Source organism: Lampris incognitus, chromosome 13, assembly GCF_029633865.1.
Source record: "Lampris incognitus isolate fLamInc1 chromosome 13, fLamInc1.hap2, whole genome shotgun sequence".
NCBI classification, from domain to species: Eukaryota; Metazoa; Chordata; class Actinopteri; order Lampriformes; family Lampridae; genus Lampris; species Lampris incognitus.
This window is the reverse complement of record NC_079223.1, coordinates 26,050,681-26,075,243: the sequence shown is the minus strand read 5'-3', so window position 1 is coordinate 26,075,243 and position 24,563 is coordinate 26,050,681. Positions and strand designations below refer to the sequence as shown.

At 43.9% G+C, this 24,563-nt stretch overlaps 1 protein-coding gene across 3 annotated transcripts in view; it reads right to left on the bottom strand.

Moving 5' to 3' along the window:
* Positions 1–24,563, bottom strand: part of ninl (ninein-like) — a 119,549-nt gene that overhangs the window by 24,771 nt on the left and 70,215 nt on the right. For all 3 annotated transcript variants that reach the window (XM_056291734.1, XM_056291733.1, XM_056291735.1), the window contains exons 10-19: positions 23,974–24,114; positions 23,011–23,185; positions 15,143–15,253; positions 14,868–14,954; positions 12,970–13,099; positions 12,623–12,694; positions 12,194–12,318; positions 6,603–6,683; positions 5,118–5,230; positions 3,102–3,239 (exon numbers count right to left, since the gene is read on the bottom strand). In XM_056291734.1, coding sequence (XP_056147709.1) covers positions 3,102–3,239; positions 5,118–5,230; positions 6,603–6,683; positions 12,194–12,318; positions 12,623–12,694; positions 12,970–13,099; positions 14,868–14,954; positions 15,143–15,253; positions 23,011–23,185; positions 23,974–24,114 — 1,173 coding nt within the window. The remainder of the gene's footprint in view (positions 1–3,101; positions 3,240–5,117; positions 5,231–6,602; positions 6,684–12,193; positions 12,319–12,622; positions 12,695–12,969; positions 13,100–14,867; positions 14,955–15,142; positions 15,254–23,010; positions 23,186–23,973; positions 24,115–24,563) is intronic.

Sequence of the window (24,563 nt, the reverse complement as noted above, 5' to 3'; positions counted from 1 at the left end):
AATTAAGGCATTAACATCCTTATTTACTTATTTCTAGTTTACTTTATTTTGTTTTGCTTTGTTTCGTTCTGTATAACATAAAAAAACCGATAAAAAGGCAGAAAATATAGCTTGTTTTTTTTAATCCACTGAGATACACAGTACTTTGATTATATTACTATTATTATGTAGCTATGTTTTAACTGTGATTTTCATTGCTAAACTGAAATTGTTTTGTCTTCTCATGCGCCATATTTTCTAATAAAAATATTTAAAAAAATTTAAGACAGTAATTCTCCACTCAGACCAATTTTACCTTTAGACAATAAAAACATGCTGACAGGATTATAGGACTGGGACGATTTAGTTTGCTGCCACAAAATGTCTGACAGCCATGTCACATAATCATCCCATTTCACACACAAAAATTTAGTGTTTAAGTATATGAGTATTTTCACAACTGAAATAATGTTTGTCTGTGTGAGGACATCATTGAGGCTCTGTGGCAGCCATCTTGGACGTTTCAGATGATTAAATTCTGCACCAATGATGCAGGTCTCAACATGTAATTCATCCATATGCGAGAGCCAGGTGGTACAACAGTCCAGAGCAGACTACCCACTATTATCTGCATTTTGTCATTGAGTGGAGACATTTAAATAAGTTATAACACAACAAATCAAAAGCTGCTTTCTACTATGCCTAAATTAACAGCCACCACCACAACCAGGACAACTGCCATTATCTATCCTGTTGCTGCAAGAAACTACAGCGGGATTCAGTTGGTTCATAAATCAACCGAATACTATCACACCTGACAGATGGATGCAAGAAATTAAGAAACAAAACTTAAAATGAAACTCATACTGCTGCTTGTTGTCTTGTCATAACAGACAGGAAAACATGTCTTTATGCATGCTCAATAATCCAGGTGAGGAATTCACAGAAAGTTGAATCAGTTCATCTGTACACAGCATTTATTGAGAGAAACGCTTCATCACCCATCAACGTGACCTCTTCAGTCTCAACTGACTGCAGGTATCCCCACCCTTATAAACAATACAGTGGCATAACGACCGAAAACAACGATTGATTTCATATGCAAATTGCTGTGACCATAAGCAAGAGTTACAATGGCCATGTGTACTATTCACAGAGGATTGGGGAATAGTTGCAATCACAGCACTGTAAGATGGCGACAGATGTACTCATACCCCCCCTTCACATAGATGGCCTCTTTGACTCCCCGTTCATCAAACCACCGTTCCTCCCTATCAAGGATGTGCACATCCTCATCCTTGAAAGAGTGGCCACTGGCCTGTAGATGGGTGTAGACTGCGGAGTCCTTGCCTGACACGTTAGCTCTTCTGTGTTGTGTCATCCTCTTAGCCAGCGTGTTTGGTTTCCTTGATGTACAGTTCATGGCAATCCTCCCAGCACTTAACAGCTTACACTATATATTTCTGTTTGTGCCGGTGGGACTCAATCCTTGTGGTGTACCAATTTCTGGCACAGCATTTTTTGGGGTTTGAAAGCAAATGAGATGCGGTGTTTGGAAAATATGTGTCTCAACTGTTCCAACACTCCCCCACGTATGGAATCATCACAGATTTACACTTAGGCAGCTGTTGTCCTTCTCCTCTCTTCAGATTTGTGGATGACACCTGGGTTGAAATTAAATCTCAGGACGTACCACATTTCACACCCACATTAACTTTGTGGACAACCACGTCAAGTTCACCAGGGGGATGTGAAAATTTACAGATTAGCCTTCTTAGACTGTGAAATTGCAATTGGTGATGTGGGACATTTGTTTATTGATTTTCACCTTAAACCACAAATATTGATCAGTACTTAAGGGTTGACTCTCATCATCCACTGGAGCACAAACTAGGAGTCATCAGGACGCTGTACCACCAAGCTGACAATGTCCCCACGACATAGCGGCCAAGGAAGGGGAGAAATCCAACATTAAACAGGCCCTGGTTAAATGTGGTTATCATAACTAGGTATTTGTCAAAGCCAGGAAGATGACCAAACAGTGCACCAGCCAATCAAAGAGAAGGACAACAAACAGTACACCAGCCAATCATAGAGAGGAGGACAACAGGTGCCTCGTAAACCAGTGGTGGTTCCGTGGTGGGAGTTTCAGAACAGTTGAGAAGCGTATTTTCCAAACACCGTATCTCAGTTGACTTTCAAACCCGAACACACTGTGCCAGAAATTGGTCCACCCCAAGGATTGGGTCCGCGGCACAAACAGAGCAATCAATATAGTGTACGCTGTTAAGAGCCAGGAGGATTGCCACTACTTGTACATTGAGGAAACCAAACACTGTGGCCAAGAAGATGACACAACACAGAAGAGCTAACGCATCAGGCCAGGACTCCACAGTCTACACCAGGGGTGCCCAACTCCAGGCCTCGAGGGCCGCAGTGTCTGCGGGTATTTGTTCCAACCATGCGCTACACCACCTGATTTAACTAATTAGCTCACCTCTTGGACCAAGGAGGGAAAGGAATTAGTTAAATCAGGTGGTATAGTGCATGGTTGCAACAAATACCTGCAGACACTGCGGCCCTCGAGGCCTGGAGTTGGGCACCCCTGGTCTATACCCTTCTACAGTCCAATGGCCACTTTTTGAAGGATGAGGATATGCACATCCTTGATAGCGAGGAATGCTGGTTTGAACGAGGAGTCAGCAAGGCCATCTATGTGAAGAGGAAACGGCGATCCCTGAAAGCGGGGGAGGGGGGGGCTAAGAGTACATCTGTCGCCATTTTACAATACTGTGATTACAACTATTCCCCAATCCTCTGTGAATAGTACACATTGGCATTTTAACTCTAGTTAATGGTCACGGCATTTTGCATGTGAAAGTGATCGTTGTTTTTGGTCATTATGCCACTGTTTTGTTTATAAGGGTGGGGATACCCGCAGTCAGCTGAGACTGACGAAGTCACTTAGATGAGTAATGAAACATGCCTCCCAATTAATGTTTTGTCTCGATGAACTGATTCAACTTATTGTGAGAGAAAAACCAGTTTGGGTTTTCTTCTCCCTAGACTGCTGTAGTCAGGTCACCAATGGCCCAGCTCTTTCTCTGAATGGCCACACCCACCTGACTGACATTACTTCCTGGTCCATCTTCAGTTTAAGCTCTGCCTCCAGCTGGTCTTTCTCTGAGGTGAGCCTCTGGACGAGGTGACTGATCTCCAACGCAAAGTTCTGCTCCATCTCCACCTGTTCTCTCTGGACCCTACACGCGCACACACACACACACACACACACACACACACACACACACACACACACACACACACACACGTCAGCCAAAATATCAAAACCACATGAGGCCACTTCCAACAGGGAACAGAACGTTGACCAGAACTTCATACTGCCTCTGCTGGCTTGCCTTCATCCCATAATGCATCCTGGGGCCATCTCTTCCCCGGGCAAATGACGCACATGCATCCAGCTATCCATATGATGTAAAAGAAAAAATGATTCATCAGACCAGACCATCTTCTTCCATTGCTCCATGGTCCAGTTCTGACACTTACGTGCCCATTGTAGCCACTTTTGGCAGTGGACAGGGGTCATCATGGGCACTCTGCCCAGTCAGTGGCTACACAGCCCCACACGCAGCAAGCTGCAATGCACTGTCTGTTCTGACACTTGTCTATCATAGCCAGCATTAACTTTTTCAACAATTTGAGCTACAGTAGCTCTTCTGCGAGATCAGACCAGAAGAGCTAGCCTTTTCCCCCCCATATGCATCAGTGAGCCTCGGGCACCCATGACCCTGCTGCCGGTTCACCAGCTGTCCTTCCTTGGACCACTTTTGGTACGTACTGATCACTGCATACCAGGAACATCCCACAAGACCCAGCCCAGTATCACGAGATTTTGTGTCATAGTCACAAAATTTAATCTATGAAATCGTGCTGGCGGACACGATGTAACTGAAAATTTCTTGTCCGGCACCACGAAGTTGTATCCAATGCATTCCTATGGGCCAAGTTTTTCTTGCGCGAGTCACATTATGAAGATGCTGGCTCTGGCTGGTCTGGCCTCCCAGGAGAATGCCGGTCACTTACATATATTTGAAAACACAAAAACTACCCTAACCGCCGTAGTTTTTGTGCATTCTTCTGGGAGGCCAGACCAGCCAGAGCCAGCATCTTGATTATGTGACTCGCGCAAAAAAAACTTGGCCCATAGGAATGCATTGGATACAACTTCGTGGTGCCGGACAAGAAAATTTCAGTGACATCATGTCCCCCAGCACGATTTCATAGATTAAATTTCGTGACTATGACATGAAATCTCGTGATACCCGGTTGCAAGACCTGCCGTTTTGGAGATGCTCTGACCCAGAAATCTAGCTCTCACAATTTGACCCTTGTCAAAGCTGCCCAGATACTTACGCTGGCCCATTTTTTTCTCCTTCCAACATATCAATTTCAAGAACTGACTGTTCACTTGCTGCCTAATACATCCCACCCCTTGACAGGTGCCATTGTAACGAGATAATCAATGTTATTCACTTACCTGTTAGTGGTTTTAATGTTTTGGCTTACACACACACACACACACACAAAGACAGACAAACACAGAATACCAGTCTGTAGGAGCATGGATGGAGAGTAGATTGGTATTGTGAGAAGTCAAAGCGTATCCCGTCGACATGTTGAATGGAGGTCAGATGCTGGTGGTGTGGACGCAGTTTCCAAATGATATTAACTACCGTACAACCACATGTACTGTACCATGTGTGTACTGGCACTACTGATACAACTACAACTACTTCAATTGCTATTACTGATACTACTACTACTGTCCTGCCTATGCCTGCCACTGTTACAACTGCTATTACTTTAACTAGTTAATAGATGTACTTGTTACCACTACAACTGTGACTACTCCTTTCAGCCAAATGTCCAATAGCTTTGATTAATGCTACTACTGCTAATACTCCAACTACTGCTACTGCAACTACTTGGGCATATTAAAAGTATTATAGTATTATAAAAGGAGCATTTAAGAGGATTACTTCAGAAAGGTTCATTGGTGGTAACTCCAAACAAAACTAAAGTGTAGCCACAGTCCTGAAAGCCTTCATCATTCTTCTCACCTCCACTCCTGGTCAACGTTCTTCTTCTGGATCTCTTTCTGTAGTTTCTCCTCGAGTTCTCTGAGCGTCTCCTCCGCCTGTGTCCTCTGCTCCTCCAGCTCGCTGATCTCCAGCTAACATCCACAGAGACACTTTATTAAAACCTAAAGAAAGACGACTTTCCTTTTCAAGTTATGCTTTTGAAAAAGAAATCCAAAATGATTTGATAGATTTTACAGAAAACCTTCAAAGCTTTCACTCAGTAGACCATCACCTGTTTTCTATTTGCTCTATTGGCAATGCTGTATTGCTTTCAAATCCAAGCCAAAGACCTACCTGTTTACCAATGTGTTTAATTAATTTTCTTTAAAATCAATTTTATTTGCCTGTTTCTTTTGTTGTTACACCGTGTGCTTTTGCTTGCTTGCTTTTATTGTTTTCATCATGTGTTTCTTGTGCTTTTGTCTGTGTATCAAAGAAAGTTGAATCAGTTCATCTGGACACAACGTTTACTGAGAGAAATGTTTCATCACTTAATGATGAATTGATTCTTCTTTGTGATTTTCTTACCTGGATTATTCAGCAGGCATAAAGGTATTTTGCCTGTGTACTCTGTAAAGCACTTTAGGTTTGAAATGTGATTATATAGACGTAGGAATAAACTTTTTACATAGCGGTACAAGCTTGTTTCGTGCAGCATGCACTCATCAGCTGCCAATGTGGTTAAAATGGCAGCTGATGAGTGTGTGACTCATGAAACAAGCTAGTACTGCTGTTTATTAAAGTTTTTTTTCTCCTACATCTGTCTTAATATTCTGCTCCTCATTTGTTGAGCACCTTTATTAACACCACTGATGGTTTCTGGCATGGTGTAGACATGTCAATGGTGTGTATATATATATATATATATATATATATATATATATATATATATATATATATATATATATATATATAAATTTGCTTTGCCTTGCTTTGCTCATTTGGTTTTGTAGAAATGATATCACGAAGGTCTATTGACCGAACGCTTAGAAACCTTACTATAAAATCAACAAATTATTTTGCATTGGACAGGTGTTTTGCAGCGCCATCTTCAGATGTGAATTAGTCAGTTTTAATATGATGGAATTCTGATGTTGGCTTTTATTCACAGGTTTGGAGTTTAATTCTTCGAATGTTGGAAATCTCTTTTTTATCCTGTCTGCTTAATATTCCTGGTGTAAGAGAAAATCTAGTTTTGGTGATTTTCTTTGTTTTTTTATGAAACACAAGGTTTAAGTGCTCGGTCATAAAACACAAAAGTTTTCTGACACCAGAAGTCGTCAACACGTCCCCCCCATCAAACACAAAATTACATTTAAGAAACTGGTTTTATCTATTTATTAATCTGTTCTAAACAGTTTGATTTTTTTTGGCACCAATAAAGAAAGACGATGGATCCCTTTCCTCTCTAAGTTTAAAATACAAAAACAAAAATTGTGGCAATAAAGATAAAAATTATTTGACCTTAAAACTCTGACAGATGTCTTTACGTTCAATCTCCATGTTCTGTTTCATCAGCTCCAGACTGCGCTCATAGAAATTCACCTAGAGGAAGAACAGGAGGAAGAAGAAGAGGAAAGTGAAAGAGGAAGTCTTTACAGCAGTAGCTCAGCTAATTTTCTGATTTAAGTCAAATAATCTCATTGGCCCTCATGTATTTAACGTATTTAATGTTTTAGTAAGTGTGTGAATATTTTCCAGGATGTATAATTTATCTGTACTCGGGAGCTCCAGTAAAAACGGGATCTAATTTTTCCCCAAAACCATCTAGTGTGTAAATGTCTGTACTAATGACTGGCCTATGGTCTATACATCCAAGTCTAACAGTTTCATTGATATACTAATTTTTAAAATCCCAAAAAGTTAATCAGTTCATCTGGACATGTTTAGTGGGAGAAACATTTCATCACTCACCTAAGTGACCTCTTCAGTCTCAACTGATTGCAGGTATACCCTTATACCCTTATAAACAATACAGTGGCAAAACGACTGAAAGTGGCACAATTTTGTCACAACCAAAACCAACGATTGGTTTCAAATTACCGTGACCATTAACTAGATTTACAATGGCCATTGTGTACTATTCACAGAGGATTGGGAAATAGTTGCAATCACCACATTGTAAGATGGCGACTGATGTACTCTTAGCCCCCCCTCCCCTCCCCCCCCTCAGTTCACGGATGGTCGTTCCGCTTTACGTAGATGGTCTCTTTGACTCCCCGTTCAAATCAACATTCCTCTCTATCAAGGATGTGCACATCCTCATCCTTGAAAGAGTGGCCACTGGCCTGTAGATGGGTGTAGACTGCGGAGTCCTGGCCCGACATGTTAGCTCTTCTGTGTTGTGCTATCCTCTTAGACAACGTCTGGTTGGTTTCCCCAATGTACAAGTCACGGCAATCCTTATGGCACTTAACAGCGTATACTATATTGCTCTTTTTGCCAGGGGACCCGATCCTTGGGGTGGAAAAACTTCTAGCGCAGCGTGTTTTGAGGTTTAAAAGCAACCAAGACATGCTGTTGGGAAAATACATGTCTCAACTGTCCGGACACTCCCACCACATATGGAATCATCACTGGTTTATACTTAGACAGCTGTTGTCCTTCTCTCTTCGATCGGCTGGTGCACTGTTTGGGTGTCTTTCTGGCTTTGACAAATGCCTAGTTAGGATAACCACACTTACTAAGGGTGTGTTTAATGTGGGATTTCTCCCCTTCCCTAGCCACTGTGTCAGTGGGGACATTGTCATCTTGGTGGTACAGCGTCCTGACGACTCCTAGTTTGTGCTCCAGTGGATGATGAGTCAGTACTGATCAGTATATGTTGGTTTTAGGTGAACATCAACAAACAAATGTCCCCTGTCACCAATTGCAATTTCACTGCTTAAGAAGGCTAACCTGTAATTTTTCACATCCTCCCTGGTGAACTTGATGTGGTTGTTCACAGAGTTAATACAGTGGAGGACAATGACATGCAGTGATAATTTAATCAAATTAAATCAAATTAACCATACAACAAATTCACAACAACATATCAAAATCTCACTCTAGTTACAAGTATGCTGTGTTATAACGTTTTTTTTAAATAATATTTTTATTGAATTTTTGCACAGGTTTATAATACAAACAGAACAAAATGTAAACATGCCTATAAGTTTTACCCCATGAAAACCCACCAACCAATAACCCACCCAACTACACCCTAAACTGGAGAAGCAAAACAAGCGGACGAAAATAAGAAACAAAAGTCTGTGTGTGTGTGTGTGTGTGTGTGTGTGTGTGTGTGTGTGTGTGTGTGTGTGTGTGTGTGTGTGTGTGTGTGTGTGTGTATATATACACACACACACACACACACACACACCCATATACATACATACAAATATACATACATGTAAAATTAATAAATAAAAATTGAATTTAAAAAAAAACAAAGACGGGGATGGGAAAACAGGGAAGAAACTCAGCTATCCTCAGGGTCAGGCAGAACTGTCAAATTATTTATATTGTCTAAGAAGGGTCTCCGTGTTTTATTAAGGGATCTTTGGGAGCCTTTAAGGGAGAAGCTGATTTTTTCAAGCTTGATACATTGTAGAACCTCTCTGATTCATCAGTCATGAGTGGGAGGTGAAATATGTTTCCACATTAAAAGGACGATACGACGGGCCAATAAAGTTGTGAAAGCTAGGAACTTTTGCAATGGTAAGGGAATGTTTACTTCGGGTGGCATGCCAAATATTACTGTTAGTGGGTTAGGATCAATGATCATGTTATAAGCATCCCCCAGAGTTTCAAATATTTTTGTCCTGTAGTCTAGTAGCCTGGGACAGGACCAAAACATATGTATAAGGTTAGCAGGTGAGTGTTTACACTTATTACTAGTGTCACTGACGTTGGGGTACATCTTTGCTAACCTAGCATTGGTATAATGGATTCTATGCAGAATCTTTAATTGTAGCTGGCCATGCCTGACACAAATTGAGGATGAGTGGACCAGCTTAAGAATGTGATTCCACTTATCTTCTGGTAGCTCAATAATAAATACTCTTCATAATAAATTCTCTTCACTCCCTGTCAACGAGGCTACAGACACACACTGTTCCTCACTAGCCTCCTCTTAACAATCTCTGCCCTCTAGCAACCAAACCTGCTCAAAACTTTCCCCCTAGTCCGTGACTCACTAAGGCCATCAGAGAGCAAAGGGCGGGGCTCAGAGCGGCAGAAAGAAAATGGGGTAAAACCAGAGTCCAATAACCTCAGTGACTATCAGTGTCTCTTAGCATCATTCTCCTCCAGCTTAACAAAAAACTAAGACCACTTACTATCAGAAAAAGATCTGTGACGCAACTGATGCTCAAAAAAATGTTACTCGCTCCTTAATCCACCTCCTCCTCTGACCTCCACTCTGCTCACTCCTGACATGTTCGCCTCGTACTTAACTGATAAGGTTTCTGCCATCAGTTACCAGTTCTCTGAGCCTGACCAACTCTGTCTGCTGCTACCAGCTAACAGTGCCTCACTCACCTCATTCTCCCCCCTGACCAAGGAGGAAGTCTCCAAGCTTCTGCTGGACTCTTGTCCCACTACCTGTCCGCTGGACCCGATACCATCCAACCTCCTACAGTCCATTTCCCCCGCACTTAACCCTGCAGTCACACACATCATCAACTACTCGCTTACAACGGGTGTGTTCCCCACTGCATTTAAGCAAGCTTGGGTCACCCAACTAGTCAAAAAACCTACACTCAACCCAGCCAAGGTTGAAAACTACAGACCGGTTTCACACCTACCCTTTCTTTCTAAAATACTGGAGTGCACGGTCTTTAATCAGGTCTCTGACTTCCTTTCTGAGAACAATCTGTACGATCTGAATCAGTCTGGCTTTAAGCAGGGTCACTCTACTGAGACTGCACTCCTGCTGGTAACAGAATCACTGCATTTGGCTAGAGCTGCTGGTTAGTCCTCAGCTTTATTGCTGTTAGATCTGTCAGCTGCCTTTGACACGGTTAACTACCAAATCCTCCTCTCCACACTCACTGAGCTTGGTATCTCAGGATCTACCCTCCACTGATTCATGTCCTACCTCTCAGGGAGATCTTTTAGAGTATCTTGGAGGGGAGAAGTGTCACAACCACACGGCTTCTCCACAGAGGTGCCTCAAGGGTCGGTGTTCAGTCCCCTTCTCTTCTCAGTATACACCACCTGACTTGGCGCAATCACCCGCTCCCATGGTCTGCTCATACCATTGCTATGCTGACGATACCCACCTCTTCCTATCATTCCCGCTAGACGACCTCACTATCTTGGCACGGATATCATCATGCCTTGCTGATATCTCTACATGGATGACAGACAAATTTTTTGGCACTTACTTGCGTTGTTGCCTCCTGACTAGATCCTTGCTTGTGTTGTATTAACTCTCATATGCACGTCACTTGGGATAAAAGGGTCTGCTAAATGAAATTGTAACATTACAACATTTGTCCACATCACTGGCATGTCTCTGGCATCTGTCTCTCTGCCTGCTGTTGAGGGTGCTGTCCATTGTCTGCCGATGGTGCCGAGCTAGACGAGCCTTCTCCGTTAACTCAATCACACATTGGAAAATGTTCTCATCTAGACGTGAGTCTCTGTTTGATCTGCTCGTCTTTGGCTTTCCAAGCTGGCTCTGTGACTTTTGGAGGATCTTGTTAGCTTGGTGGCCCTTGAGCAAAGATTTCATTTGCAGGCTCTTAGGGTAATTGAATCTCAGGTGGTCTGCCATCTTACATGTCGTTCATGCATACTCATGAACAAGTTTAAGGCAATCCTTGCTGAAATGAGTCAAAATGTCTTGATGCATGCTCAATAATCCAGGTAAGGGAATCACAGAAAATTAAATCAGTTCATCTGAACACAACGTTTGGTGGGAGAAATGTTTCATCACTCATCCAAGTGACCTCTTCAGTCTCAACTGACTGCAGGTATCCCCAAACTTTTAAACAGCACAATTGCATAATGACCAAAATCAGCAATCGATTTCATATACAAATTGCCAAGACCATTAATTAGAGTTAAAATAACCCATTTTGTCCTTACTGAGAGTCGCCCACCCAAGTCATCTGTAAAATGTAACAATCTTATATCTTATTAAAGTAGCTGTAGACAAATTTGGAACCCCCCCCCCTTAGCGTTTCCAAGCATTTTAATTGTTTGCGCCGCTGTCACAAAGACAACCGGATTGCTTTCTGTTTATTAGCAGCCCGGCTACTGTCCGAAGCAAGAAACAACCGTAAGAATCCAAATTTGAACTAGAAAGTCCGATCTCAGTGCTATGATAAAGGCAGAGTAAAACATCAGGCAGTATTAATAAGTAGGCAAATTGTGTTACTTACTGACCAAGTAGAAAGAATGCCAACTGAATGTTGGTTTGGAACCCTCTCAAATCCCAGGTGTGGTAGAGTTCGATACAACAACAGAAGGCTTGATTAACCTTAACCTAACCTCCACATAACCCTAACCTTAACCTAACCTCAACCTAAGCTGAACCTAAGGCTTAACTTAACCTAATCGTAACCGATAGCTAACTTGTTTCCATGTGAACACTTTCATCTTGCTAGGGGGAAACAAATCTTGATGGGGAAACAGAGTTCGATACAACACCAGAGCTCTCTCCATCCAAGTGAATGTCCGTCTGAGGTTTACTCTTGTTTTACCACTGTTTCTATCACTCTCCCTATTCGCCTTCACTGCCTCCTCCATCAATGGGCTTCTTTTTCTCTTGCCGGGTAGTGTCCACTGTCACTTTGGTTGTCCTACTGTCCGCCATTTTCGCTACCGATATGATTGATGCACTTCCTTTGTGACGTAAATGAACCTTCATTTTCCCGTGAGATCGTACCCGGTGGCAGACAGAATTAAATAGTGAAAGCGAGGCTTATAGGGAACCAGTCTAAACGCTGATGGTGTCATTATTCTATAGCTATTACACTGTGCAATCAACATTTACTTCATAATGATAAGTTAAAGTAAAAAGTTGTCTGCTGCCATTTTAATCAAACCAGTTTTTAAAGTTTTACCTTCGTCTCCAGTTGGATTTTAAGGTCCTGGATCTCCTGGCTGTGTTTCTGTCTGAGCTGCTCCATAGCAAGTTCTGTTTCAATGCTAATGGCTGGACCACCAAGACTTTCCAAAGAACCCAGATCTGACCCCCCCCACACACACACACACATATTAACAGACACAAAAGACACACAAATCACACACATCAACACAAAATGAGGCAACAAAAAAACAACAAAATTACTGAAATCAGGGACAATGGGATTAGCTTGTAACTAAACCATAACAATAATGTCAAATATTTTGAATTGACTTTTACTACATCTTTTAGTTCTTGAAACTAGCTAAATGGTGCTCCCACACAATAGCAGTAATAGAAATAAACTCTGATAAGATAAGAGAGTCAGATGTGAAGTGAAACAGGTAGAAGAATAAATTGTTCTCACTGTTTTGATCATGTGACAGCGGTGGTTTCCTGCTGCTGAGAGGAGATGAGCCTCTCTTCAGGTCTGTATCGTCTGAAAATACAAAACACACAAACTACTTTCTGATTCACATTGAACTGAACCAGCAGTCACCCAAGAGACAAGTGGGCGTGTCCAGACCTGCTGACGCCTCTGTGGCCATGCCCACTCGCACCGGGAACTGGTTTTAAATAGGAAGGAAACACTGGTTTTTATTCTGTCTGTGTCTGACATGTACAAAGGATATGAAGGGGTGTAGATGATGGAGTGATGGAGGTGTATGAAAGACATAAAGGGGTGTGTGTGGTACGTATGTGGTCTCGGTTTACCAGAGTCTGACTCGATAGTGAGGGAGCGGCAGGACGACCAGTCCAACGCTGAGGAGCGTCTGGACTTCCTGGAGCCAGCCAGGCTTTTCAACAACTCTGAACTCAACTCGTCATTCTTGTCCTGCAGCTCCTGTCACAACACAAACACACACACATCCATCAAAACACACACAACACACATGCGCACACACACAGTCATTTAGCCAAGTAAAGATAACATTACATTGAACGTGTGTCCTAGTTCGCTCCACACAGCACTCAGATGTCTCTCTCACACACTCACACACACACACACACACACACACACACACACACACACACACACCGGCCAGAGGGCCCATACATCCTCTGAAACACAGTTGCTATCCCAGTTTAACTTTCAAGCTGCTGGTCAGACTGGCTATTATGAGTCTTATCTGTCAGCAGAGCTCCTCACCTTTTTATTGGACAGACAGGAAAGTATTCAGATATGAAAACTTAAGCAGCTGGTCATTTAAACACCTTCAATACAATGACTTTACTCCATCCAGTTAAGATGGAATTACTAATGATGTGATAAGCTTAATTCTAGGTCAAATTTTAAAGCAGATTTACAAATTGCTCAGTGGTTCTGCTTCCAGTGTGGGAAGATGGCTGTGCAAATTCGCATTTGCAGCGGTCTCACCCAGTGCCAGTGTCAGAAGAAGGCGGCGCGAATTCACATTTGCAGCAGCCTTACCCAGTACCGTCCATGCAGTGTCTTTGTCCACGTCTAAGTTTTGTCTTCGTTTGACGGCTGGGAGAGCTGGCGCGGGATCGGCTGGGGGGGGGGCGGGTCAGGCAAAGCTAAACGCTAGCCCATGCAGACCGGCAGTTCCGATAACACCGAGGGCGGTCTGGTGACGGCCTCACCTGGCATTGACTGTGGTGTTTTTGAAGTCGTCGTGAGGAGTGCGGGGAGGTATGTCAAGGGTGTCTGGCTGGGAGAGCTGGCGCTGGATCGGCTGGGAGAGCTTGGTCTGCTTCATCTGTTGGGCCCAGGGACCATGGGCTCTGCCTGGAGCTGCGCCCTAGGAGGACACGCCGAGGGCGGTCTGACAGGATGCGGAAGCGGGGTGGGCTAAACTAACTGCTAGCCCATGCAGACCAGCGGTTCCGATGTTCATTCTGGCTGGCGTTCATTCCCTTGAACAGCTATTTTTTGTTTAGTTTTGATATATGTGTTAGTTTGGATATGTGTGTTCTTGTAGTTTTTGGATGTGTTTTTGTCTTTGTGTTGTACTGCTGTGGGCTGGGGGAAACGACATTTTGTTTCAGTTCATGTACACAAGTGCATGAAGTGAAATGACAAATAAAGTGTTCCTGATTCTGTTCACTTCAGAAAAGCTAAAAAAATGTCAGTAAAAAACCCCAAATATAGGGGCGTCCGGGTAGTGTAGCGGTCTATTCCGTTGCCTACCAGCATGGGGATCCCGGTTCAAATCGCCGTGTTACCTCTGGCTTGGTTGGGCATCCCTACAGACAAAATTGGCTGTGTCTGCGGGCGGGAAGCCGGATGTGGGTATGTGTCCTGGTCGTTGCACTAGCGCCTCCTCTGGTCAGTCAGGTCGCCTGTTTGGAGGGGAGAGGGAATAGCGTGATCCTCCCACAGGCTATGTCCCCCTGGCGAAACTCCTCACTGTTAGGTGAAAAGAAGCGGCTGGCAACTCCACATGTATGGAAGGAGGCATGTGGTAGTCTGCAGCCCTCCTCGAATTGGCAGAGGGGGTGGAGCAGCGACTGGCCAATTACTGCACTCTGAGTGGAGTGATTGGCCAGATACACTTGGGGAGAAAAAGGGGGAAAACAAAACAAAACCCAAACATAGATTAAAGAGAGGTGTAAAATCATTCCATCATTCACAGCTCTCTCTCTCTCACCCTGCACTGGTGTTCATATTCTCTGATGACTTTGGAGAAGTGTTCTTCCTGTTTCAGACCAGCGCTGGCAGGATCCAAGCTACCATACTGTCAATCAATCAAAGAAAAGCAAATACCATTGGTCAAAAAATAACAAAAACCTCATCCCCTTTCAACCCCATATTCATAGCAATGATGCCATCTCACATACACACAGAAATACACGTGTGTGTGTGTGTGTATGTGTGTGTGTGTGTGTGTGTGTGTGTGTGTGCGTGCGTGTGTGTGTGTGTCACCTTGTCCTGTAGCAGCTGGTCCAGTTCCCTCTGCAGTCTGGACACACAAGTTTCTGCTTCACACAACTTCATCTTCACCTGAGTTACCTCCTCCTCCAGACATCTTTTCTCCTGGACACACACACACACAGAAAATACAGGTTTGGATCTGCAGAAGTAGTTAGCTTTCAGAGAAGTGTTGAATTAAAGGAAGTTCATGAAAGGTCTCCCTTGATGCCAAACAAATGTAGTAACATTAAAATCTTGTTGAAATGGAAACTAAGAGGAAAACAAAATGTAAATCATTTCCAAAAAAAGGAAGAAAAATTATTTTTCAAGAAAAGTATTTTTCCTATATGTAGTTTGCTGTCTGGCAGATGAAGAGACAATGTTTGACTTGTATTACTATTCACAACAGAGGTAATATCTATCGAATAAATCACAAATTTGTCTTGAATAACACTGAGAAAATATTCATTAAACTTACAATGACTCTGATGTAGTTAAGTGAACTGTACAGTTATTTGTCCCTGTAGTTATACAAGATCCCCTGGATTCTGGAATAAATTATTGATTTCAATTAAAATTTGAATTTCTTGACTCTTCATTTTCCTTCAACCTGTCTTATATTTCTCTCCTGAAACAGTCTGGCTTGTACCATTATAAAACAGTCAGTAAATATGACTGACTGTTTTATATGTAGGGGGTTTCACAGAAAAGTCGGCTAGTCAACTATCAGAAGGACCAGTCGACACCATGCATAGCTGTGGACTAATGGTTCATCCTGTGCAGGAATAAAGCAGTGGCAGTGCATCTACAGCAGATATGCAGATGGGGGCGCTGTGGTTAGGTGGACAAAACTTTGGTTGTTGAACTTAGATTTGTTTGAACAATCATCTACATTATGCCATGATATATAAACAATAATTTTCTACTTTATGCTATGTTAATTAAACAGAATTTAAGTTATTTAGAGAAGGAAAGACTCCCGCTATCCCTGTTGTTTAACAAGTGACCATGTTAACTGGTGACCTTAGTGATGGCAGCTGTTGAAAACACGAACAGAACATGTAGTGTCCTCCAAAAGCATTTAATTTTACTTTACCTAATCAGTTTTAAACGCACACTCATCTGTGTTTAATCAAAGAAGGTTGAATCAGTTCATCTGGACACGTTTGAGAGAAACGTTTCATCACTTATCTAAGTGACTTCTTCGTAGACTGAAGAAGTCACTTAGATAAGAGATGAAATGTTTCTGTCAATAAACGTGTCCAAATGAACTGACTCAGCTTTCTTTGATTTTCTTACCTGGATTATTGAGCATGCATAAAGACATCTATGTTTAATATCTACTCTGACCATTAATGTAAGTTAAATTGTGCTCAGAAAGACTCATACGCGTCTCGTAATGTTTTTTATAATGTGGGAAACAAACCACAGCCGACACTGCAGCAGTATTTTATACGTTATCCTCAATCAAACAGTGACCCAAATTCGATCATTTAACCTGTAATGCTATAATGTCAAATTCCCCATTAGACGCTAGCTGCTCTGCTAATCTATGTTTTCCCCACATTAAAAGTAACTTCAACAAATGTGAATGCTTCTGTTTAATTTACATAATGTAGGACAAAAAGGACCAGACGACTGAACATTCAATTTAACATAATTTAAGGCTTTTAAGGTTTTCAACAGCTGCCGTCACCACGACAACCATGGAGGCACATGGCTGAAAGTCACCAAAACATGGTCACTGGTTAAACTGAAACAACTGCAAGTTCTGATCTTGAACATAGGACATTGCAGTCAGTTGGTAAATGATTTAAAACTTGTTTTGAGTTTTGATTCGGATTTAGGTCATTACCAGGCTTTGTTGGGCTGAGCACTTGCTAGTTCCACTCTCCGAGCTTCAATAGCTGGGTCAGCAGATGAGGGTCGTGCCCTCTATTGCTTCCTTTATTGGGCCGAGCACTTGCTAGTTCCACTCTCTGAACTTCAATAGCTAGGTCAGCAGACGCAGGTCGCGCCCTCTATTGCTTCATTTGTTGTGAAAATCAGATGGGGGCATGTTTTTCCAATAACAGCCTATACAAGAGATTGTACTAAACCCAGCAGAACAAGCTCTGAACTTGAACATAGGACATTGCAGTCAGTTGGTAAGTGACTTAAAATTTGTTTTGAGTTTTTATTTGAATTTAGGCCATTATCAGGCTTTGTTGGGCTGAGCACCTGCTAGTTTAACTCTCTGAGCTTCAATAGGTGGGTCAGCTGACACCAGTCGCACCCTCTATTGCTTCCTTTGTTTTGAAAATCAGACAGGGTATGGTTCAGCTGTGGTACTTCCTGATATTTAAACACACAGCTGCGCTGTAGCGTCAGTGGAAACATCTGCCCTCACTGGGTAAAGACCTGCAAGTCTACCTGCGCGAGTCCACCAAGCAAGGACACTGACTGGTAATTCCCTTTTTTACTATTTTCTGTTTGCCTGCCTCACTCACCATGTGCTACAAAGACATTCCTGTCATTCATGGTTCTCGGGGGGGAAAAAAATAAAAAATCACATCTGTCGCAGACAATGTAACCCTGAGAACCTCTCTTCACTCAGGAAAGCCTCCTCTACTCACTCCTTTACTTTTGGCTTATGGAGTTACCAATCGGCTGTAAATAAAACAGAATTTATCCAAGCACTTGCTAATCTTTCAGACATTCAGGTGCTAGCTCTGAACGAAACCTGAATATGTCCAGAAAACATTGCCAAACTGGCCAAATCTCTGTTGACTCTGCTTCCTCACACACACCACATTCTGTTGGGCGTGGAGGCGGTATGGGTGTCCTCATTTCTAAAGACTGGAAATTCACTAAGCTTTCTCCGCTAAACAACTTCTTTGAATACCATGCAATCATGGTCACTGCTCCTATTAAGCTATTTGTGGTTGTCATATACCACCCACCAGGGTGTCAACTGGGGAACTTTGTAGTCGAACTAGACATGTTACTCTCACCCATTCCTGATGGTGAGACATGAATATGCTTACTGACAAAACCCAAGAGACTGACTTCCTGTCTCTTCTGTCCTCTTTTGACCTCAGACAGGTCCCCACCCCCCATACACACAAAGCGGGCAATGCTCTTGATCTGATTTTGACTTGAAAATGCTGCACAGTAAATCTGACTGTCACCCACCTACATCTGTTAGACCACTTCTTTATTCAATTCACGGCCTCCTTACTGGAAAGGGAACATTCTTCCCAAAATAGTGCCTTCCGCCAAAACTTCCAGCCCCTTACACCTACCCAGCTTTCCAATGAAGTCTTGGCTTCCATGCCTCCTCATAATAAATTCTCTTCACTCCCTGTCAACGAGGCTACAGACACGCTTTGTTCCCCACTAGCCTCCTCTCTAAACAATCTCAATCTAGCATCCAAACCTGCTCGCTATCCCCCCCCCCCCCCAGTCCGTGACTCACTGAGATCATCAGAAAGAAATGGGTGGGGCTCATAGCAGCAGAGAAAATGGCATAAAACCAGAGTGTTCACTGACCTCAGTGACTATCACTGTCTACTAGCATCATTCTCCTCCAGCTTAAAAACAGCTAGAACCACTTACTATTAGGAAAAGATCTGTGGAGCCACTGATGCTCAAAAAATTTTTTTTGCTTTTAACTCTCTCCTCAATCCGCCTCCTTCTCCAACCTCCACTCTGCTCCACTCCTGACATGTTCACCTCGTATTTTACTGATAAGGTTTCTGCCATCAGTTACCAGTTCTCTGAGCCTGACCAACTCTGTCTACCGATGCCAGCTAACAGTGTCTCACCACCTCATTCTCCCCTCTGACCAAGGAAGAAATCTCCAACCTTCTGCTAGACTCTCGTCCCATTACCTGTCTGGTGGACCTAATACCATCCAGCCTCCTACAGACCATTTCCCTGCACTAAACCCTGCAGTCACACACATAATCAACACCTCACTTTCATGATTGATGACCAACAAACCTGTAAGGTTCATGTGGCCTTTATTGCTTGGTCGTGCCTACCTGTCTGAGCATGCGGCACAACTCCTGGTACATGCTCTTGTTTTTTCACACATTGACTACTGCAACTCCTTACTGACAGGTCTCCCTGCATGCACTTTCAAACCTCTGCAAATGACCCAGAACACGGCAGCGCGTCTGATCTTCAACCAACCCAAAACAGCACATCACTTTGCCATTCATATCCCTCCACTGGTTTCCAGTTGCTGTCAGCATCAAATTCAAAATCTTGATGATCGCTTACAAAACAGCAAGTAGATCGGCTTCCGCCTACCTGAACTCCCTCGATCAGGTCAACACTCAGTCCCACTCATTATACTTTCTCAATAAAAGGCACCTGGAACTTCCAGCATAACGGGGCCCTAAGTCACTAGCCAGACTCTTCTCTTCTGTAGTTCTCCGGTTCCAAACTCCATTCGATCCACTGGGTGCCTCTCCATCTTTAAGAAGAAGCTAAAGACCCAGCTCTTTCATGAACACCTCCACATCTGATGGTATTAATATAAAAAAATCGCTTACATGCACCCTATGCATTGCCTTTGTGCACTGCTTGTTGACACCTAAGTCCAATAGACCCCTTATTGCATGACGTAAAAGCTGCGTTGTAAACAAGATGCGCACAGAACGCATGGCAAAACATGGCCAAGAAACAATGTGCATACCTATGAAACCCACAGCTGAAAGTGTATAAAACAAAATTAAACCGAGAAAATTTAGAAATTTGAGAAAATGGAAATCTCAGAATATGTTGAAGGTCTAAGCAAGGGAGAGAGAAAGCATCACGAGTCGAAACTTACACTAAGCACTACAGATAAACTTCCCAATCCATTTATGCTTGCTGAAGCTCACTGGACAAGTGATATGACGAAGTTGCCAAACATCAACTGGAGGGACGTGACTGAATAGCTCATAGATACACCAAGTATATTTACCAAAGAATCAATGAAGGCTTACAAGTCTTTAGAAGCATACGATTACTTTGTTGGTGGACATGTCCCAGACTGCTTTTACCATCCATTATCGAAGGAAAACAAGTTTTGCTTCATCAAGTCAGGAATCAGGAACACTTTGTAATTTCTCCTCATGTACTTGTGCGCATGGAGTGAAATGAAATTTCCCCCAGCCCACAGCAGTGCAGCATACAGACAAAAACACATTTAAGAGTTTAATGATCTCATTTAATGATGAGCTGGACAGTAGGTTCATCTCAATGAACCGCTGGTTGGCTTGTTGAGCAGGGATTCGGCTTTGTTGATAACTGGCCTTCTTTCTGGGGCTGCCCTAAAACTGCTGCTTGAAGGTGCGCCAGTTGCGGTTAACATTTCCGGTAAATTTCAAACTCTCTGGTGGTTTTGAGGAATCCATGTCACTCGTCACAATTTACACCTCACTGTAGTTTTAGAACATAAGGTAGTTCTTAAGTGTACTTGGTACCAGAACACCTTAGGCCGAAGATCGATGATAGACTTTGTGGTTGTATCATCAGATCTGTGGCCGTATGTTTTGGATACTCGCGTGAAGAGAGGAGCAGAGCTGTCAACTGATCACCACCTGGTGGTGAGTTGGATCAGATGATGGGGAAGGCTGCCGGACAGACCTGGCGAACCCAAACGTGTAGTGAGGGTGAACAGGGAACGTCTGGCAGAGGCCCCTGTCTGTGAGGTCTTCAACTCCCACCTCCGGAAGAAGTTCTCGTGTATCCTGTATCCCGAGGGAAGCTGGGGACATGGAGTCTGAGTGGGTCATGTTCAAAGCCTCTATTGTAGATGTTGCAGGCAGGAGCTGTGGTCATAAGGTCATCGGTGCCTGTCGAGGCAGCAACCTAAGAACCCGCTGGTGGACACCGGCGGTGAGGGAAGCCGTCAGGCTGAAGAAGGCCTTTCAGACTTGGTTGGCCCAGGGGTCTCCTGAAGCAGCAGACAGGTACTGGGAGGCCAGAAGGGCTGCCGTTTTGGTGGTCGCGGAAGCAAAAACTCGGGTGTGGGAGAAGTTCGGTGAGGCTATGGAGAAGGACTTTCGGTTGGCCTCAAGAAAGTTCTGGCAAACCATCTGGCGACTCAGGAAGGGGAAGCAGGGCTTGACTCAGGCTGTGTTCAGCCGGGTAGGGGAACTGTTGACTCGGACTGGGGATGTTGTCGAGTGGTGGAAAGAACACTTTGAGGAGCTACTGAACCCAACTAACACGTCCTCAGTGGAGGAGGTAGAGTCTGAAGACTCAGGGGACGCCCCACCCATATCCCTGGCAGAGGTCTGTTAAAAAGCTCCTCGGTAGCAAGGCGCCGGGTGTGGATGAGATTCGCCCTGACATGCTGAAGGCTCTGGACATTGTTGGGCATCTTGGTTGACACACCTCTTCAGTGTCGCGTGGAGGTTGGGGACAGTACCTGCGGAGTGGTAGACTGGGGTGGTGGTTCCCATATTCAAAAAGGGGGACCGAGGGGTGTGCTCCAATTATCGGGGCATCACATTGCTCAGCCTCCCTGGGAAAGTCTACTCTAGGGTGTCCAAAAGGAGGCTCCCACCGACTGTCGAACCTCGGATCCAGGAGGAACAATGCGGATTTCGTCCTGGCAGTGGAACAACGGACCAACTCTTTATCCTTGTGGAAGTGCAGAGGGGGGCATGGGAGTTTGACCAGCCATTCTACAGCGTTTTGTGGACTTGGAGAAGGCTTATGACCGTGTACCCCGGGGCACTCTGTGGGGGGTACTGCAGGAGTATGAGGTACTGGAACAGTTGCTACAAGCCATCCGGTCTTGTATAACCAAAGTGAGAGCTGTGTCCGCATTCTTGGCACAAAGTCAAACACGTTTTCAGTGGGTGTTGGACTCCACCAAGGCTGTCCCTTGTCTCCGATTCTGTTTGTGATATTCGTGGACAGGATCTCAAGGCGCAGCCAAGGTGAGGAGTGAGTCCGTTTTGGGAACCTCAGAACTGCATCTCTGCTCTTCGCAGATGATGTGATTTTGTTGGCTTCATCAGAACGCGACCTCCAGCGCGCGCTGGGGCAGTTTGCAGCTGAGTATGAAATGGCTGGGATGAGAGTCAGCACCTCCAAGTCTGAGGCCATGGTTTTCTACCAGAATATGGTGGATTGCTCCCTCCAGGTTGGGGATGAGTTGTTGCCTCAAGTGAAGGAGTGCAAGTTTCTCGGGGTCTTGTTCACGGGTGAGGGTAGGATGGAGTAGGAGATTGACAGGCAGATTGGTGCAGCATCAGCAGTAATGCGGACATTGTACCGGACCGTTGTGGTGAAGAAGGAGCTGAACCGGAAGGCAAAGCTCTCAATTTACCAGTCAATCTTCGTTCCAGCCCTCACATATGGTCATAAGCTTTGGGTAGTGACCGAAAGAGTGAGATCGCAGAAATGAGTTTCCTCCGTAGGGTGTCTGGGCTGGGCTCAGCCTTAGGGTGAGGAGCTCGGACATCCGGAGGGAGCTTGAGTACAGCAGCTGCTCCTTCGCATCTAAAGGAGCCAGAGCTTAGCTCTCTCTTGGCTAAAGTCATACTTACCCGAAAGAACACAGTGTGTCTGCTTTAATAATATTACATTGCAATTCTCTGATGTAAAATATGGCATACCTCAGGGCTCGGTTCTGGGTCCTCTACTTTTATTTCTTTATATTTTACCTCTTGGCCAAATTTTATGCTGTTATGGAATAAATTTCCATTGCTATACAGATGATACTCAGCTGTATGTGCCTATAAGAACTGATGATCGTACTCAAATGACTAATTTAGAGATCTGCTTGGCTACTGTTGCTTACGTTGCTTCAAGTGCCCCTAGTGGCTGTTTGAGTGTCGTACCTTTCGTTCAGACTAAAGTAATATCGTTTTTGTTAATGCACTTCCTGTTACCTGTTTGCTGCAGCACAGCTCCCCCTGCAGGCTGACCTCCTGCAGACGCAGCAGCTTCACCTCCTCCTGCAGTTTGACTCGATCTCTCTCTGCCTGCTGCAGCAGCACCTCACTCTCCAGCTCTGACTCGCTCCGCAGGGCCGTCAGCCTATCACGGAACTCCTGCTCCAGTTCCCTGCCAATCAGAGAGCAGCTGGTCAAAACAGGCCCCTCCCTCAAAATTCATTGGCTGATAATGTGTTGTATGCTAATTCAATCAATCACAATTCTAAAGTAGATTTTTTTTATATGAATGGATTATAAGTTACTGCTTCATGCTTGCACAGGGTTGCTGTATGATCAAAGTTTCTGCATTGAAAAAGCCTATCTACAATTATGAGTATGAGTCCAGACAGACAGACCCTCATAATTGTGGACATAACTTGATATGTACAACTTGAAACTTTTCACCCGTTTGCCGGTAGGTGCAGGTGAACGTTTGTCAATAATTCTGTGCATGTCGTTGACATTTATCCATGGTAAGTCTTGCAGGCATCGTGAAAAATATGCCATTGTCAGTAGCATACACCAACAAACAGGAAAATGGTTATGACAACTGCAATAGAAAACGGAAGTCAGTGGACTACAGTTATGCACAGAGCCGACTGGGTCTGTAAGGATGCCCAACCAAGGCGGAGGTAACGGAATAGACTGCTGCACCACCTGGACGCCCGAGGAAAGCATTTTCAACTGTTGAGACACAAATATGTCGAAATCAAAGTCCAACTTGTCTTTCAGCAGGATGTTTTCTTCCAGAAGGAACATCTCATTTGTGTTAAGACATTCTTTGTTGGTTTGTTTGTTTTTTTAATCTCTCTCTTTCTCTCTCTCTCACACACACACACACACACACACACACACACACACACACACACACACACACACACACACACACACACACACACACACACACACAGTGTTAACCTGATCTTGGTCTGGTTGAGTGTTTCCATGGTAGTGTGGTGGTCGTCCACCTCTCTGACCAACTGCAGGTTTCTGCGGTCGGCTCGGTCCAAGTCCGTCTTCACCTTATCCCTCTCCCGGCTGGCCTGTTCAGCCTGCAACCTTAACAAACACAATGAATAGGAGTTGAACACATATGATGAACACACAAGGAATTTTAAGACCCCGCACACTAGGTGATTACGATTAACTAGAAAGTCCACTTCGTAAAAAAATGTGCGAGCTTGCCGACAGGCTTTACAAAGTGCTTTCAAGTTCACTACAAATATTTGAACAGCCCGTCGCGCAGGGGCTGCTATGTCTCAGGAGGCAGAGCAGGTCATCTGGTAACTGGAGGATTGCCAGTTTGATCTTCGGCCCCTGGCAAAAATATGAGGGTGTACCTGAGCAAGAAACCTAACCCCTAATTGCTCCCAATGACCTGGTTTTATACCTTGCATCGTTGACACCACCATTGGTGTGTGGGTGTGTGTGTGTGGGTGAATGTGAGGCATTAATTGTAGAGTGGTTTGGGAAAAAGCCTAATTTTTTTATGATTAATAGTTTAAAAG